The sequence below is a fragment of the Mustela putorius genome, unplaced genomic scaffold (assembly GCF_011764305.1).
Source record: "Mustela putorius furo isolate JIRA1106 unplaced genomic scaffold, ASM1176430v1.1 tig00003987_pilon_pilon_pilon, whole genome shotgun sequence".
NCBI classification, from domain to species: domain Eukaryota; kingdom Metazoa; phylum Chordata; class Mammalia; order Carnivora; family Mustelidae; genus Mustela; species Mustela putorius.
In genome coordinates, this window is record NW_025422126.1 from 2,698,715 (window position 1) to 2,714,338 (window position 15,624).

The 15,624-nt window shown below is 44.4% G+C and overlaps 1 protein-coding gene across 6 annotated transcripts in view; it reads right to left on the reverse strand.

Annotated features, from left to right (window-relative positions):
- The window catches only part of STIM1 (stromal interaction molecule 1), a 190,912-nt gene that overhangs the window by 112,539 nt on the left and 62,749 nt on the right, over positions 1–15,624 (reverse strand). The window contains exon 1 of one of the 6 annotated variants that reach the window (XM_045071453.1): positions 11,714–11,792. The exons of the other annotated variants lie outside the window; for them this stretch is intronic. Within the exon in view, the coding sequence (XP_044927388.1) occupies positions 11,714–11,777 (64 nt within the window). The 5' untranslated portion in view covers positions 11,778–11,792. Of the gene's footprint in view, positions 1–11,713; positions 11,793–15,624 lie in introns of those variants that run through there. 6 annotated transcript variants of the gene reach the window in all.

A 15,624-nucleotide genomic window follows, 5' to 3' on the forward strand; every position in this document is an offset into this window, starting at 1 on the left:
TACAGTGCAGTCTATGAGTCACTCTTGTCGGCAATGATATGAAGATCCCAGAAAACAAGCAACAAAAAAAGAACCACAGTGGGTGGAATGTTTTTTCCCATCCCACTCTGTAGGGAACACAATTGGGCTGATGTTCTCTAAAGAGTGCACACAGCTTCAGCTATAGAATGAGGGAATCCCAAAGGGAAGGTCAGCAAAAAGCAGCCAATCCTACAGATGCTCACAGGAAGCCCCCAGAGGGTTCAGAATAATGTGGTAGCAAAATGCTGGCCAAGGACAGCCAGAATCTAGGCTTCATTTATTTAACAAACAGTTCTTTTTTTTTTTTTTTTTAAAAGATTTGTTTATTTGAGAGAGAGTATGTGTGTGCTTAGGCTCGTAGTGGGGTGGTGGGGGGGAGGTTGGCCTGGAAGAAAAAAGGGAGAGACAGACTCTCAAGCACTCTTCCCAATGAGCATGGAACCCAACATGGGGCTCAATCTCATGACCCCGAGGTCATGACCTGAACTGAAAACAAGGGTCAGATGCTTAACCCACGGAGCCAGCCAGGCGTCCCTTAACAAATAGTTCTTTTTTTTTTTTAAGATTTTATTTATTTATTGGATAGACAGAGATTATAAGTAGTCAGGCAGGCAGGGAGAGAGGAGGAAGCAGGCTCCCCCCTGAGCAGAGAGCCCGATGTGGGGCTCAATCCCAGGACCCTGAGACCATGACCTGAGCAGAAGGCAGAGGCTTTAACCTACTGAGCCACCCATGCACCCCCTTAACAAATAGTTCTTGACTGCACTGAAGATACCAGTCAATCTGGTTTGTAATCTGGACAGGCAAATTACTTAACTTCTCTGGACCTCAGTTTATTCACCTCTAAAAAGACGTTAGTAGGCACTTTTTTGCCCATATCACAAGGTGTTGAGAGGGTCAAATGAGAAAGGACAGATCAACGTAATGGACAAAGAGTACGGCTCTGCCTTTTTTTTTTTTTTTAAGATTTTATTTATTTATTTGACAGACGGAGATCACAGAGAAGGAGGCAGAGAGAGAGGAGGAAGCAGGCTCCCTGCTGAGCAGAGCCCGATGCGGGGCTCGATCCCAGGACCCTGGGATCATGACCTGAGCTGAAGGCAGAGGCTTTAACCCACTGAGCCACCCAGGCGCCCCCGGCTCTGCTTTTTTAAATTACGGTCAGACATATATAACGTAAGAGGCTGTATTTTATTCTGTATTTCTCTGGTGTAAGGGGAGAGCAGTGGCTGGGAGTAATGTGGAAATGAGATCCGTGGTAACCTCAACTGCATCAAAGTCACCCATTTTCCTGACCCCCTATTGGGCTTGTAAGATTTCTAGGAGTTACTGCACAAAGTCAGTCCTAGAATTGTCAGGATTGAAACCCTAGAAGACTCCTGCAATCTCAGAGTTATAAGGCCCTTTAGAGGCCAACATATTCTAACTCATACTCATTACTCATCTAGCTTCCAGCCCATTACCAGATAATCAGGATGGCACTGCTTATGCATATATCCTCTGGGTGACCCAGAGATCAAGCAACATGATATAAGCCAGATTATCTAGTTTCAATAACTATGTTTATTTTCCTATTGTTACCCCTGGGTCTTTAGAAAATTCTTGTCTCAACATTCTATGCAGGGTTCAGTTATATGGTAATAAAGAAAAGTTCCTGTGTCCAACTTGGACCCAAACATAAAAGGAGAGCAGTACCTTGCTGAAGCTAGTAGGATAGAGTGGAGATAATTAGTAAAAATCCCCCCATAGACGACAGAGTTTTAAAATCCAGGTTCACACGGCCATGGTCCACTTGCCCCTTCTCACATCTTCTGATGCTAACCTTATCCATTCTGGATGGTGGGTGGTCTTATTAAGAAATCCAGCATTTCCTCACAATAGCCCTAGGCAGCTAGTCTGTTTAACAGTTGTAATATCAAAGCACTCATATCTCTGGGTGGCCCACTCCAATGGTAGGAATTTCTAGTAGTTTGAAAAATCCTCCCTGTACAGCAGGGGACCAGATTAAACAGTAATTCAAACTGCTTCAGTTATGGAAACTGCCATTTTAAAGTTGTCAGCCCCCACTGCCTTAGAAACATCAAATCACCTTGGCGCAGACCCATGTTCTGAGAGGGTCCCCTTTTAACCATATAAATATAAAACAAGGGAGCACATATTCCCTAGTGGGAAAGGAAACAGCCAAGACTGTTCCCCATACCCCTTCGTACATAAAGGGAAAGTGAACACAAATGAATGAACACATGTATATATAGGATCCAAAGCCCTTTCAGGACCAAAGACTAAAACCTTCACCCCTTTCTTTTGAGGTTCAATGCTATTATTATTTCCCTAACAGACTGAGATTCTAAGTCAAGTTAAAGGTAGAAAGGGACATTACGAGCCTATGTTAAGTGCTCATGCAGAGGAAACAGAAAGTCTGAATGGGTGTTTCAAGTTCAATGCTATAACCAAAATGACTATAGAAGAAGACTGGTTCTGGAACTGAAATGTGGCTAAATCTAAAATACTTCTGGACCCTGCCAACTGGTGACTGCAGGGGTTCCCTCTTCCAGTGAATGAACTTATACATATATGAACTGAAGAGCATTCACTCTGAGAGCTCGAGCGTAGTGGAGCCTATCAAGCGTGAAACTGAAGGGGGGCTGTCATCCTCCCCCAAAGAACCACCACCCCTTGTGTGGAACCAAGTCCTTGTGGCTACGCTAAAGAAGGAAAGAGCATACTGTGAGAGAGCCAGTCTTAAAAGCCACACTGTGTGCCCATGACAGAAGCTGAAAATGGAGCCCACTAACCAATAAGATTTTCTAGTTCTCTGGAACTAAGCCTGACCCATCTGGCCCGAAAAAGCCTATGAAGCTCTTAGATATTTCAGAAAGAGAGAGAAAGAGGAAAGGCCCCAGGAGAGATGTACTAAATTTCCAGATAATTTCATCTTCATTCAAGAGATCAATCTTACCATCGAAAAGAGATCTGACCTTATTTGTACTCTAAGCTGATGACAAGCTGATGAGGTATGTCATATCCACTGTACCTCAGTTTTTCCAAAACATGCTATACTGTCCCACCCACAAGGCTCTCTAATTATGCCTTCTGAAGCCACAGAGAAAAACAAGTTAACGCTCTTGTCCAAAGCATGGCCTTTCAGGATATGAAGACAATGATTACATTTGCTCTTCAGGACTTCTAAATCTGGTTCCTCAACCCCTCTTCAAACGACTAGATTTTCAGGATCTCTCTCCATCATGCCTCCTTTTATATATGCTCTGGCCTGTCCATGTGGCCCTTAGAGTGCCTAGCCCAGCACTGGAGGCAGGCCACCACAGACAGCACTCCCAGAGCACGTGAGACTATTCTTCTGTGTCAGATCTCAGTTATGGAAGCCGAGGAGCCAGCCCCTTTTTCAGGCTCTACATGATACCTTGTGAAGCGGCTCCCTAGTCAAGGCCTGGAGAGGCAAAGACTGGGCAAAAGGCAAGTAGCTCTGCCTGCTTGGATCCTAGGACTCTAGCACTGAGCCTGCCGTTTCATCCCTCCCCACTGCCTACCCCTGGGCCTCTTGCCCGGGATGCTTGAATGCTTAGACTCTAAGCCTAAGTTATCTTACTCCTTAATGTCTTATCCACCTGAGCAAGAGAGGCCATGACTGAACCACAAATGAAGAGATGGAAAGCAATATGACAGTTAAGAATATGGGTTCTGGAGTTCAAATCCTGGTGCTATCACTTATAAGCCACGAGACCTTGGACATCCCTTCAATGTCACTTAACTCCTCTTACACCTCACTTTTCTGCCTCTTGAATGAGGATAATAATAGTACCTATTGATGGAAATGCTCTATACCTTGACTACAGGGGAGAGATTACAAAGGCTATACATATTTGTCGACACTGAAAACAAGTGAATATTACTTTTTATAAATTTACTCAATAAAGTCACTTTGAAAAGTTTTTTTTTTTAAATTATAGTAACTACTCATGGAGGATTATAAGGATTAAGAGAATTATAAAATACCTAAAATAGTTCCTGAAAGCATGATAAGCACTGGACAAATGTTATCTATCTGTAATGGAATTTGCAGCGCTACACAGAATCTCCTATGATTGCTGCTAGGGAGCAAGGGACAGGTCTGAAGACCCAAAGGCATCCTTGGCTAGCCCAGATGTGGTGTGTTCCCAGAATCTTCATTACAGATCTGGCTTCCACAAGGATCAAACACCACTGTTACAAACCACATCTCCTCCATGCTCCAGCCAACGCTGCGTTTAACACTGGGAAAGCCAAACCACAGGAATCATCATCAAAACCAAAGATGTTCCAGGAAAACAGAGAGGGATCTGTTTTCTTTAGTCTTCTTCTGGCTTAGCTCATGAGGTCCTCCTACAGCAACTTGGGTTTTTATTCAGTCCTTCACCAAGTCTTTCCTTAATGTCTCCTGGGTCCAGGCAGTGCAAGAGTGAGGGAGCGACCAAAGGACAAGATAATCAGTTTCCCAGCTGACTCATCCTCACCAAGTTCACAATCTACAGGAATTACAAGTAGAAAAAGAAAACTGATATTAGAGGCAGAGAGGTATAGCGAAGGGAGTAGCATCTGCTGGGAGTGGGAAGACCATCATCCAGCCTCAGCTGACATATGACCTTGAGCTTGTCCCATGCCTCCTTGTGGACCTGAGTTTCCTTCTCTATTAAAATGAAGGGAGATGAATAACAATGTCACAGTCCATGGCCTAATGTTGGGGGGAAAACCAAGTGTAATAGGACTTGTTCCAGGCTCACGGCCCTGTGAGAAAGGTTAGAAGAAGCTAGGTTAGGGGCACCTGGGTGGCTCAGAGGGTTGAGCCTCTGCCTTTGGCTCCAGTCGTGATCTCAGGGTCCTGGGATCAAGCCCCACATCGGGCTCTCTGCTCAGCGGGGAGCCTGCTTCTCCCTCTCTCTCTGTCTGCTTGTGATCTCTTGCTCTCTCTCTCTCTCTGTCAAATAAATAAATAAATAAATTTTTTCAAAAAAAAGAAGCAGCAGCAGCAGCTAGGTTAGAAGAAGAATTGAGGGTCCAGACCCAGCTGCAGCTTCCGCCACACCGGCAACCGTACGCACAATCTGAAGGAGATCTCTTTCGGCTGCTGTTACTAGGAACAGTTCATTTCCATTTTCTCCCTTTGTGCTGCCCCACAGGGCCAAACTTGAGAGTCAAAGAGTCAGGATGCCAAGAGTGGCTCATTTCTGGCATTTCCTCTCTACTCATTCCCTGGATGGGGCCCAGGGGCTTCGAAGAGCACTGTGGGTGAAGGACAAGGTAAGGCAAAGCAGACAAAGATACCATCTGTGGTGCACAGCAGACATGATTCCCTGTGCGTCACCGCCACTGCGACCCGTTGTTACAGGGCTAGGGAACCTGAACGATGACGTGCCGTATACTGAGTCACAGAAGAGAACCCTTTTGTAGCTCATGGAGGTACACAACAGAGCGGTAGGCAACCATCTACCTCCAGCTCAGACATCAGCATCATTCAAGGCAACAATTACAGATACTCAGGTCTCCCTCAGGCCCTGTGCCAGCTAACAAGAGACAAAACCGACTCTGTTTCTTGCTCTTAAGAGGCTCCATACAGTTAGGGAGGGAGGCAGACAGTTAGGTGGATAATTACAGCACCACAGAGGCCTGTACAAAGTGCTGTGCAGGCACAGAAGTGGGTGTGCCTCCCTCCACATAGAGAAGAGATAAGACAGCATCACTGAAAAGGTGACATCTAAACTAGGTCTTGAAGGACGAGTGGGTATACAGTGGGTATACATGGGGTAGAGAAGAAGGGAAGAGGGAACAGAATGTATGAAAAAGCCTGTCATGCTTCAGGGACTGCAAGCAGTCAGGTGGAGTTGGAACACCAGATGGGTGGGTGCAGCAGCCTGGTGGTATTTAGGACCCTACTCTTCACATAAGACGGAGACCGCAAAGCCTCCATGGAGGCAAAGGGGAGAAGAAAGAGTGAACAGACGCAGCTGAGGTAGTGCCTACACATCCCTCCTCACTACCCCCTTCCCCAGACTCTGCCCCACACACCTCCCTCTCCACAGCAAACATACTCCTACACCCCTGACAGCTCAGGAAAGAAAAAGCCATCTCAGACTAAGGTCAGTAGCTCCAGGATCCCCAGGTGAAGAGACTGGTCCTCCATTAAAAGAAAGAAACAAGAACATAAGCCCCTGGAAGGGGGGCTACTGATTTATAAAGATCCAACCAAGTCCAGTAGTTGGGCCCCTCAGGAAGCCTGAGGGGATCTCATCCCACCACTCGTGCTCAGACCCAGTGCCTTTTTCACTCAGACTCCTTCCTCTCTGGTGAACTATCCCCTAGTCTCTGTCCTACTGAGAGTGCTGGGGAAGCTGAAACGAGAAAGGCGGCCTGACAAATCCGGAGCTGACTTACTTCTCAAAAGTGACTTTAGCCACAGTTATATTCTTGCCTCACACCAAACACATGCACAAAAATTTAGATGGGAAAAACAATTTAGATACTCTAGGGTATCTCCCAAGCAGGCACATTCCTGAACCTCAGCCATGCTGAGAATCCATGGGTTACTGACACAGGGAGGCCAGGCAGATAAGTCCAAGTAGACAAGGCCAAGGAAGCCATGGCAACGCAATGAGAGGCAAGACCTTAAAGCCTGTAACCTCACTGAGAAATAGCTGGGAGTGGGGAAGAAGCATGGACTTCAGTCAAACCAGAGCTCGAACTCCAAGCCACCACGAGCTAGCTTCCCTGGACCTTCAGTCTTCCCTTCTGTAAGTGAGGATCCTAATAGCATTTACCTCAGAGCATTCTTGGGACTCTTAAGTGAAGAATATAAACCACCTACCCTGGGGCCCACAGTCAGTGTTTAAATAACCTCCCATCAACCAGAGCCACAAAGATGAACTGTTGCACAACTAGGGAGGGGTGGCCCCATTCACAACACAGTCTTGTCAATGCCACACCCTGCAGTCACACGGTGCATTGTCCAAGACAGCCAGCCCCTAAGACTCCTGTCCACTAGCCAGAACTCATTAACAACAGACATCAGTTCAAGAAAATGGATGGGTCTGATACCACTCAATCCTAATAACAAACACGAGACCAGTGACAATGAGCTCCAAAAACCAAGGCAACTTCATCTCAGCCAGAAAGGCTCTACTATGTTCCTATGTTCTACTATTGGTAAAAACCAATCTCTGGACCTCCATCAACCTCAACTCTGTAGATGAGCTCCATCAACCAACGATCTGGTGAGTGTGAAGCCTGGGATAAGAGCAAATGCTGCAAGTGTCCAACTAAGGTCCATGTCCTCTCTGCTTGACAGGTGCACCACATGCTCAAGGGCAGGTCATTTCTCTAAAGGTGTTAAGTCCTGTCACATGGAATCCAGGAGACTGAGTCCAAGATCTAGGGTGACCTTAGCATCCTGGTTACAAGGAGCGATGCCACTGTTCCTGACTGAATTTCTCCGGACAGGAAGGGGACATCTGATTGTTTCTTATACCCCAGGTCCTAGCCCAGTACATGATATAACCCATCAGCTGTAAATGGTTGCTTAATAAATGAACCAACGTGAACATGGCCTTATCCCTATCACCTGGCCTCCGGAGGTCTTTGCATATACTCTGTCTGCTGCCTAAAATTGCCTTTCTTAACCCCGTTTCCTTAGCTAATTCTTCTCAATTGTCAGGTCTCCCTTAAATGTCATCTCCTCAGGTAATGTGAGGAGATAAAAGTTCCCTTGAAATATGTACCCTCGATTTCTCTCTGTCAAATGGATAAATAAAATCTTTAAAAAAAAAAAAAAGAAATATGTACCCTCTCATCACTTCCCTTATTTCCACTTCATGACATTCATCAGATTTTACTGTAATTATTTGCTTCATTTTTGCACTCCCTGCTACTCTGTAAGCTCTAGGAGAGCCCAAACGATATCTGTCTCCTCATGTTACTGATGCCCAGGGCCTGGTACAGTGTCTGGGATAGAAAGAGTGCACAATATGTTAGAAGGTCTGAACGTGAAGGAATGAAAGAATGAGTGAGAGAGCTCAGTCCAAAATGATTCTCGGGTAACTAGGTATTCAAAACTGCCTGCTCAGCCCTAGGTGGACAATAGTTAAGTTTGTTTGTTTTTTTAAGATTTTATTTATTTGACAGACAGAGATCACAAGTAGGCAGAGAGGCAGGCAGAGAGAGAGAGGAGGAAGCAGGCTCCCTGTTGAGCAGAGAGCCCAATGTGGGGCTTGATCCCAAGACCCTGGGATCATGACCAGAGCCGAAGGCAGAGGTTTTAACCCACTGAGCCACCCAGGCGCCCCAACAGTTAAGTTTTAACTAGAATCTTCCCAGAGCCTATAAATGTCCATGCTTGGAAGATGGCAGCAGATTGGTGAACAGTAGAACAAAGAATAGTCTGTGTGATAGGAAGTAAGGAGAGATAAAGTAGGGGTTTTGAAGCAGAAACCCCACCTCTGAGTGCCTTGAATGCCATGTAAAGAAACATGGTGACTAGTCTGCAGGACAGCCACTATCTGACCTGGGTTCACTAAGGTGGCACAGGGCAGCAGCCCTTCCGAGACAGCCATCCACTTAGCTCCCTTTGCTGCTCACACACTGACAGGCATTCCTTCTCCTTCTCCCTTCAGTTTCACTCCCATTTCTCCAAGTCATATGGGATCAACCAATATCACAAGTAGCCCCAAGGATAGATCACCCCATTATCCTAGCCCTATATTTACTAAAGACAGTTATAAAGAAGGAAGCTGTCATTTAGAAAGGACAAGATCCAAAGGCCTGGACTCAAGTTGTTAGCTGCGTGACAGTGGGTTACTTAGTAAATCTTTCTGAGTTTTAGCAATCTCTGTAAAATAACAAAAATCCCAACCAGGGCAGAAGGGTATTACTCTCTCCTAAATGCTAAGCACTTCCACTTCATCTGATACAGCAAAGACCCAAGAGGCCAGAGCCTGCTCATACAGACTTAAGCCTGCATTGCCTCCTAAAAGGGGATGGGCAGATTGCCCTGTTTCCATTCTCTGTCTAGCTGTCTGAGCACTGAGGAAATTACCACCAGGAAGGCTGCTGGGAGTGGGGAGGTGGGGGAAGAGCTGAGGCTCTCTCAGAACTTCAGATCTATTCATAGCTGGTCACGTGTCCACAGAGGCACAAGACTGTTGTCTGTAAACTTGGTAACCTACAGCCCCAAGCATACAGCTTAGGACTAGGGTGTGTTTCAGACCAAGCACTGCAGACTGAGGTCCTCTCTAAATAATGAAATGTGGGAACAAACCAAAGCAACCGAAGTGAGGTGTTGACTCTTGACAAGATGCAGGAAAGGCAACCACAGAATAAACCCTGCCTTTCCCCAACCCTGCCAGCTTTATGTTGCAGTGGGTCTCAGGAGGAGCTTAGCCTTTGCAGGGATCCCAATTTGCCCTTGTTAGTATCTTCAGATGCTCACTCTGCCCCTGACCAACTGTGTCACCTTGGACAAGTTAAAGGCTTGTGTCTGCACCTGAAACTCAAGAAGGCTAGGCCAGAGGATCCCTATGCCTTGATTAGCATGTTCAAAGAACTTCATCCCAAAGCTCCAGTCCTGATTTATGGGAACCCAAAGTCAAACACTGTGTTCTAGGGATGGAGAGAGAAGGACCTCAGGTGTACTGCCCTCTGCCACCAGCCTCAGCCAATTCACCAGGAAAAGAGGCAAGAACTGAATGAACTAGGAACAAACCACCCCAAACTCTCAAAATCCTAGCACCTCCAGCCTCAAAAGGTCATCATCTCATAGCCCCCAGGAAGAAGCTCAGGAAACATAAGCAAATGACCTCATGGCAGGAGAATATGGGTGCTAACTGCCAATTCTCATAAAGGGCAGACCTGAAGCAGAGGTCTGCCTGCTTTAAAAAAAGAGGAAAGAGGAAATAAAAGGCCTGTATTTCCTGTCTTTCCCAATCTCAGAGAGGGCATCAGAGGAAAAGCAAAAGAGAATATGTATATACAATTTACCAACAGTCGTAAGTTATTAGGTGGCAAATCTGAGGTTCAACTATAGTTCAGTGTGTGTGTGTGTGTGTGTGTGTGTGCGCGCACGTGACTATCTATGGTTGTATGGTCTTTTTTTTTTAAGATTTTATTTATTTAATTGACAGACAGAGATCACAAGTAGGCAGAGAGGCAGGCAGAGAGAAGGAAGCAGGCTCCCTGCTGAGCAGACAGCCCAATGTGGAGCTCGATTCCAGGACCCTGGGATCACGACCTGAGCTGACGGCAGAGGATTTAACCCACTGAGCCACCCAGGCGCCCCGTATGGTCTTTTCTTTATTCCACCAACAAGCCTCATGAGGAAGATTCAAGAAATGATGGCTTCCAGGATGCCAAGAAAGCTGTGATACCAGGAAGGAATTCAAGTTCTTATGGGTACTTTAGGGCTCTGCGAGGGGCCCTTCTATACACACACACACACACACACACACACACACACAAATCACAATCACAAAATCCCAGAGCTAAACTAAAAAGTTCACAGAGGACAAATAAACCAAGAGAGTTTAAAAGACAGAATAGTTCCCAAGTCAGGATTACATGTGTATTGACATACCTAAAGAAAAAAATGTATCCTCTTTTTTTTTTTAATTTTATCTATTTATTTATCAGAGAGAGAGAGTACAAGCAGGGGGTACGGCAGGCAGAGGGAGAAGCTGGTTGCCTGCTGAGCAAAGAGCCCAATGCAGGACTCGATCCCAGAACCCTGGGATCATGACCTTAGCTGGAAACAGAAACTTAAGAGGCTGGGCCACCCAGGCACCCCCCAAAAATGTATCCCTTATCAGGGAGGTTGATCAGCTATAGAAGGTGAGAAAAAGCATCGGGGCACCTGGGTGGCTCAGTGGGTTGAGTCTCTGCCTTCGGCTCAGGTCATGATCTCAGGATCCTGGGATCGAGTCCCGCATCGGGCTCTGTGCTCAGCGGGGAGCCTGCTTCCTCCTCTCTCTCCCTCTGCCTGCCTCTCTGCCTACTTGTGATCTCTCTCTGTCGAATAAATAAATACAATCTTAAAAAAAAAAAAAATTCTTTAAAAAAAAAAAAAAAGAAGGTGAGAAAAAGCAAAGTCACAGACATGTATTGGCAGACACACAAATGGATTCATTGGCAGAATGAGCCCATCATTCATTTCCTTCCACAAAGGTTTACTGAGCAACTGCTATATGCCACGGCCCTGGGAATAGAGTGTTTCTAACACTCTCAAGGAGAGAGGGAGCTAATGACATTCAAACGTTCCAGTTGCTTTCCCATGACCTTGGCATCCCTACTGTGAGGTAACTGCAGCAGGCTATCATAGTCCCTGGATCAGCCAGGGTTCCCAGTTGCAAGAGCAACTTTGTTTACAAGTTCAACAACCAAAACTGATTCTGGCTAGTCTAAGCAAAAAAAAAAAAAAAAAAAAAAAAAAAAAAACTTATTAAAAAGAGAAGCTCAGCTTCACCTGAAAAAGTGGAAAACCAGAGACAGATGCCAAGAACAATGCCTAAAATCAGGTGGCAGAACTAGTCTGTCAGCAAACCTCATGTTCCCCTGCTCCACTGCTCCACAGAGCACAGAGAAGCCAAGTGAGTGCTAGCTGCCAATGCCCAGGCACTCCACTACCGCCAACCTCCACAACACAGCCACTGTACCACACCTCTGCTATCCCAGGAGCTCCACTCTGCTACATGCACCACCACCACTGCCATCTGCTGCTTCATGTCACCAGCTCTTCAGAGTCCAAGTCCACGGGGAGTGGATCAGACCAAAAGAACCTATGGCAAGTGACAAAAGAGGCTGAAAGCGAATGTCTGGCATTTTTAAGTGAAGAAATTCTTAAAAGGTAATAAATACTCATTTTAGCTACTTTGGTATTAGAACAAAACACTGCATTAATCTAACTAAAGCCCTATTCAGATTCTATGTTCACCATAACCATTCTGATTAGGATTTAGTGTTCCATGGTGCCACCCAAAGGGAGAAAAGGCACTGGCCCTACCAAAACAGGCATTCCAGTAGATGTGATAGTTCCATGTCTCGAGGTAAACTTAAAAATTAGCCTTCTTGTTTCATAGATCACCCTCATGAATTTGGTTAAGAAAGTCTGCTTAGACTGAAGGTTGCTGGAGGGGAGGGGGGTGTCAGAGGATGGGGTGGCTGGTGATGGACACTGGGGGGGTTACCTGTGGTGGTGAGGCCTGTGTGTTACATAAGACTGATGAATCACAGACCTGTATCCCTGAAATGAATAATACGTCATATGTGAATAATTTAAAAAACAATAATTGAATAGATACTATTTACATTAAAAAAAGAAAGTCTGATTAGAAAAATAAATATTCTCAGGGTACTGACAAAATCTTAGCCTTCAAAAAGTGAAACACTAACAAACATTCCATTGAGCATTTCACACAAGCCAGATACTATTCCAAGCACTTTATATGGAAAAACTGATTTTTCCTAATAACCTTATAAATTGGATACTATTCTCCCCATTTTACATCAGAAGAAACTGAGTCATAGAGAGATTAAAGTAAAATTGTCTAAAAATATTCAGCTCATAAATAGTCCAGAATTTGAACCCAAGCATTGTGACTCCATACTTAAACTTTTGTTAACTCCACAAAGTGAATCCCCAACTAATAAGGCCTGCTGGCTTGGTAGTTGTGCTCACTGCAGTATTTCTGGTGGGTTATGGACTGGTAAGAAGACACGGTCCTATATCCTCCGTTCGAAGGTTAAATTCTTGGATTAATTAGCCGCAGATTCACAATCTTATTGGAACAGAGCTACCCACACACGGTAAGAACAGATGAAGCATCTAAGGGAGGCTTTGCTCAGCTTCCAGGTTCTGTAATTGCAGCTGCTGGCAACACTGTCCACACAAAGTCGTCTTTACTGGACTCAGAGTTGTATTACGCCATAAACTTGTATTTATATTCAGAAATCATGCCCACATTCAGAAGGAATTTATACAAACAATATATATTAAGACAGTCATCTCCAAAATGGGTTGCACAAGACTTTCCAATAAAAGTACAGGAAGAAAAGTGAAAACTCTTATTCCATATTTGTTGGTTTTTTTTTTTTAAGATTTTTTATTTGTTTATTTGACAGAGAGAGAAATCAAAAGTAGGCAGAAGTAGGCAGAAGTTGGCAGAGAGGCAGGCAGATGGAGAGGGAGAAGCTGGCTCCCTGCTGAGCAGAAAGCCTAATGTGGGGTTCCATCCCAGGACCCTAGGATCATGACCTGAGCCAAAGGCAGAGGCTTAACCCACTGAGCCACCCAGGCGCCCCCATAATTGTTTTTAATCTTAAAACATAAGAATTATGCTTTGCTGGGCGCTTGGGTGGGTCAATGGGTTAAAGCCTCTGCCTTCGGTTCAGGTCATGATCTCAGGGTCCTAGGATCAAGGCCCGCATCGGGCTCTCTGCTCGGCAGGGAGCCTGCTTCCTCCTCTCTCTGCCTGCCTCTCTGCCTACTTGTGATCTCTCTCTCTCTCTGTCAAATAAAAAATAAAAAAATAAAAAAAGAATTATGCTTTGCCAATATTAACCATACAGACTAAGGATGATCCCCTTTCTGAGTCTGTCAGATGTTTCCACATCAACTACCATATACAAGATGTCCTGAGGGTAGAGGGGGCACTCCACAGTGTCTGAGGGAGAACATCAGTGAAGTCACTCATTTGCTTTTAGGATACTAGGAGGTATTGCAGTTAAATGAACTTATATATCATGGCTTTTATTTTTTTTTATTATTTTTTTAAAAGATTTTATTTATTTATTTGACAGAGAGAGATCACAGTAGGCAGAGAGGCAGGCAGAGAGAGAAGGAAGGGAAGCAGGGCCCCTGCGGAGCAGAGAGCCCGATGCGGGACTCGATCCCAGGACCCTGAGATCATGACCCAAGCCGAAGGCAGCGGCTCAACCCACTGAGCCACCCAGGCACCCCATGGCTTTTATTTTTTTTACCAACCAAACCAACCCTCACCACACAGATAAAATGATTTTAAGGGATTCTTGCAAATAAGTAAACAAAAATAAAAAAATAATCCTCATGGATTGAGGATAATATTAAAATTACAAACAAAAATAAATAATAGTAAAATAACAAAGTTGACCCTTCTATTCCTAGTATAACTTTTTTATAAGCTACAGTACAGGGTAAAAAATAATCTAATTGCTTCAAACAATAACTTGACCAAAAAAATTCAAAATTATCAAGAGACTACTTAAAATATGGGTTTACATTTATTATTAATAATGAATTGCATCCTTAGTGTGTCCTGTGCCTTGGTATATTAAATCAGAGTCAGCAAATATTTTCTGAAAGCCCAGAGTAAATATTTTAGGCTCACAGGCCATACATTTTTTTTTAAAAGCTTTATTTATTTATTTGAGAGAAAGAGAAAGCATGCACAGGTACATGCTTCAGCAGAGGGGCACAGGGAGAGAATCTCAAGCAGACTCCCACCTGAGTGCAGAGCCAGACTCTGGGCTCAATCTCATGGCCCTGAGATCATGACCCAAGCTGAAATCAAAAGGCCCATGCCCGGGGGCACCAGGGTGGCTCAGCTGGTTAAACATCTGCCCAAATCAGGCTCCCTGATCAGTGGGTAGTCTGCTTCTCCCTCTGTTTTTGCTGCTCCCCAGCTTGTGCTCTCTCCTCCCTCTCTCTGGCTCTCTCTCTCAAATAAATAAATAAAATCTGGAAAAAAAAAAAAAAAGAAAGAAAGAAAGAAAAGAGTCCCAGGCCTAACCAACTAAGCCACTTGGGTGCCCAGGATATATATTTTCTATTATAACTGAATTACTTTGCCATTAGAGTACAAAAGTACCCATAGGTAATATGTAAACAAATGAATATGGATGTGTGCCAATAAAACTTTATTTATACAAGAAGGCATAGCTTGTTCACCCTTGTATTAAATAATGAAATAAAGCCAAAAACAGATCTAAATTTTAAATCTACAGATAAACCTCTATATATTTTCTGTGATGTTTAAAGTCCAGAGAAAACCCAATCTATTTAAGACATCTCTTCATAGGTTTCCTGCTTAACAGTGAAAAACAAAAGGCACATATCATTATGAAAACCTATTTCCTTCTTGCTGCAGTAAAAAATGAGGCTAAATGGTACATGAAAAGCACTATTTTTCTATTTTTCAAACTGCATTCATTTGTTAGCAAATGCTGATTGAACAACATATATAAAATATTTCCAGGGTGCCTGGGTGGCTCAGTCAGTTAAGCACTCACCTTTGGCTCAAGTCATGATCTCAGGGTCGTGGGATTGAGCCCCACACTGGGCTCCCTGCTCAGTGGGAAGTCTGCTTCTCCCTCTGCTTCTGATGCTTCCCTTGCTTGTGCTCTCTCTTTCTCTCTCTCTCTCTCCCTGGCTCTTTCTCTCAAATAAATAAATAAAATCTTTAAAAAGTAAAAATAAAATATTTCCTAGGATTTAAGAAAATATTACAAATTATGGAGCATAGGAGATTTGCTATACAGTAGGATATAAGTTTTCTTCACGTAGCAGTTAAAGGATTCTGTCGAGACATTCTGTTA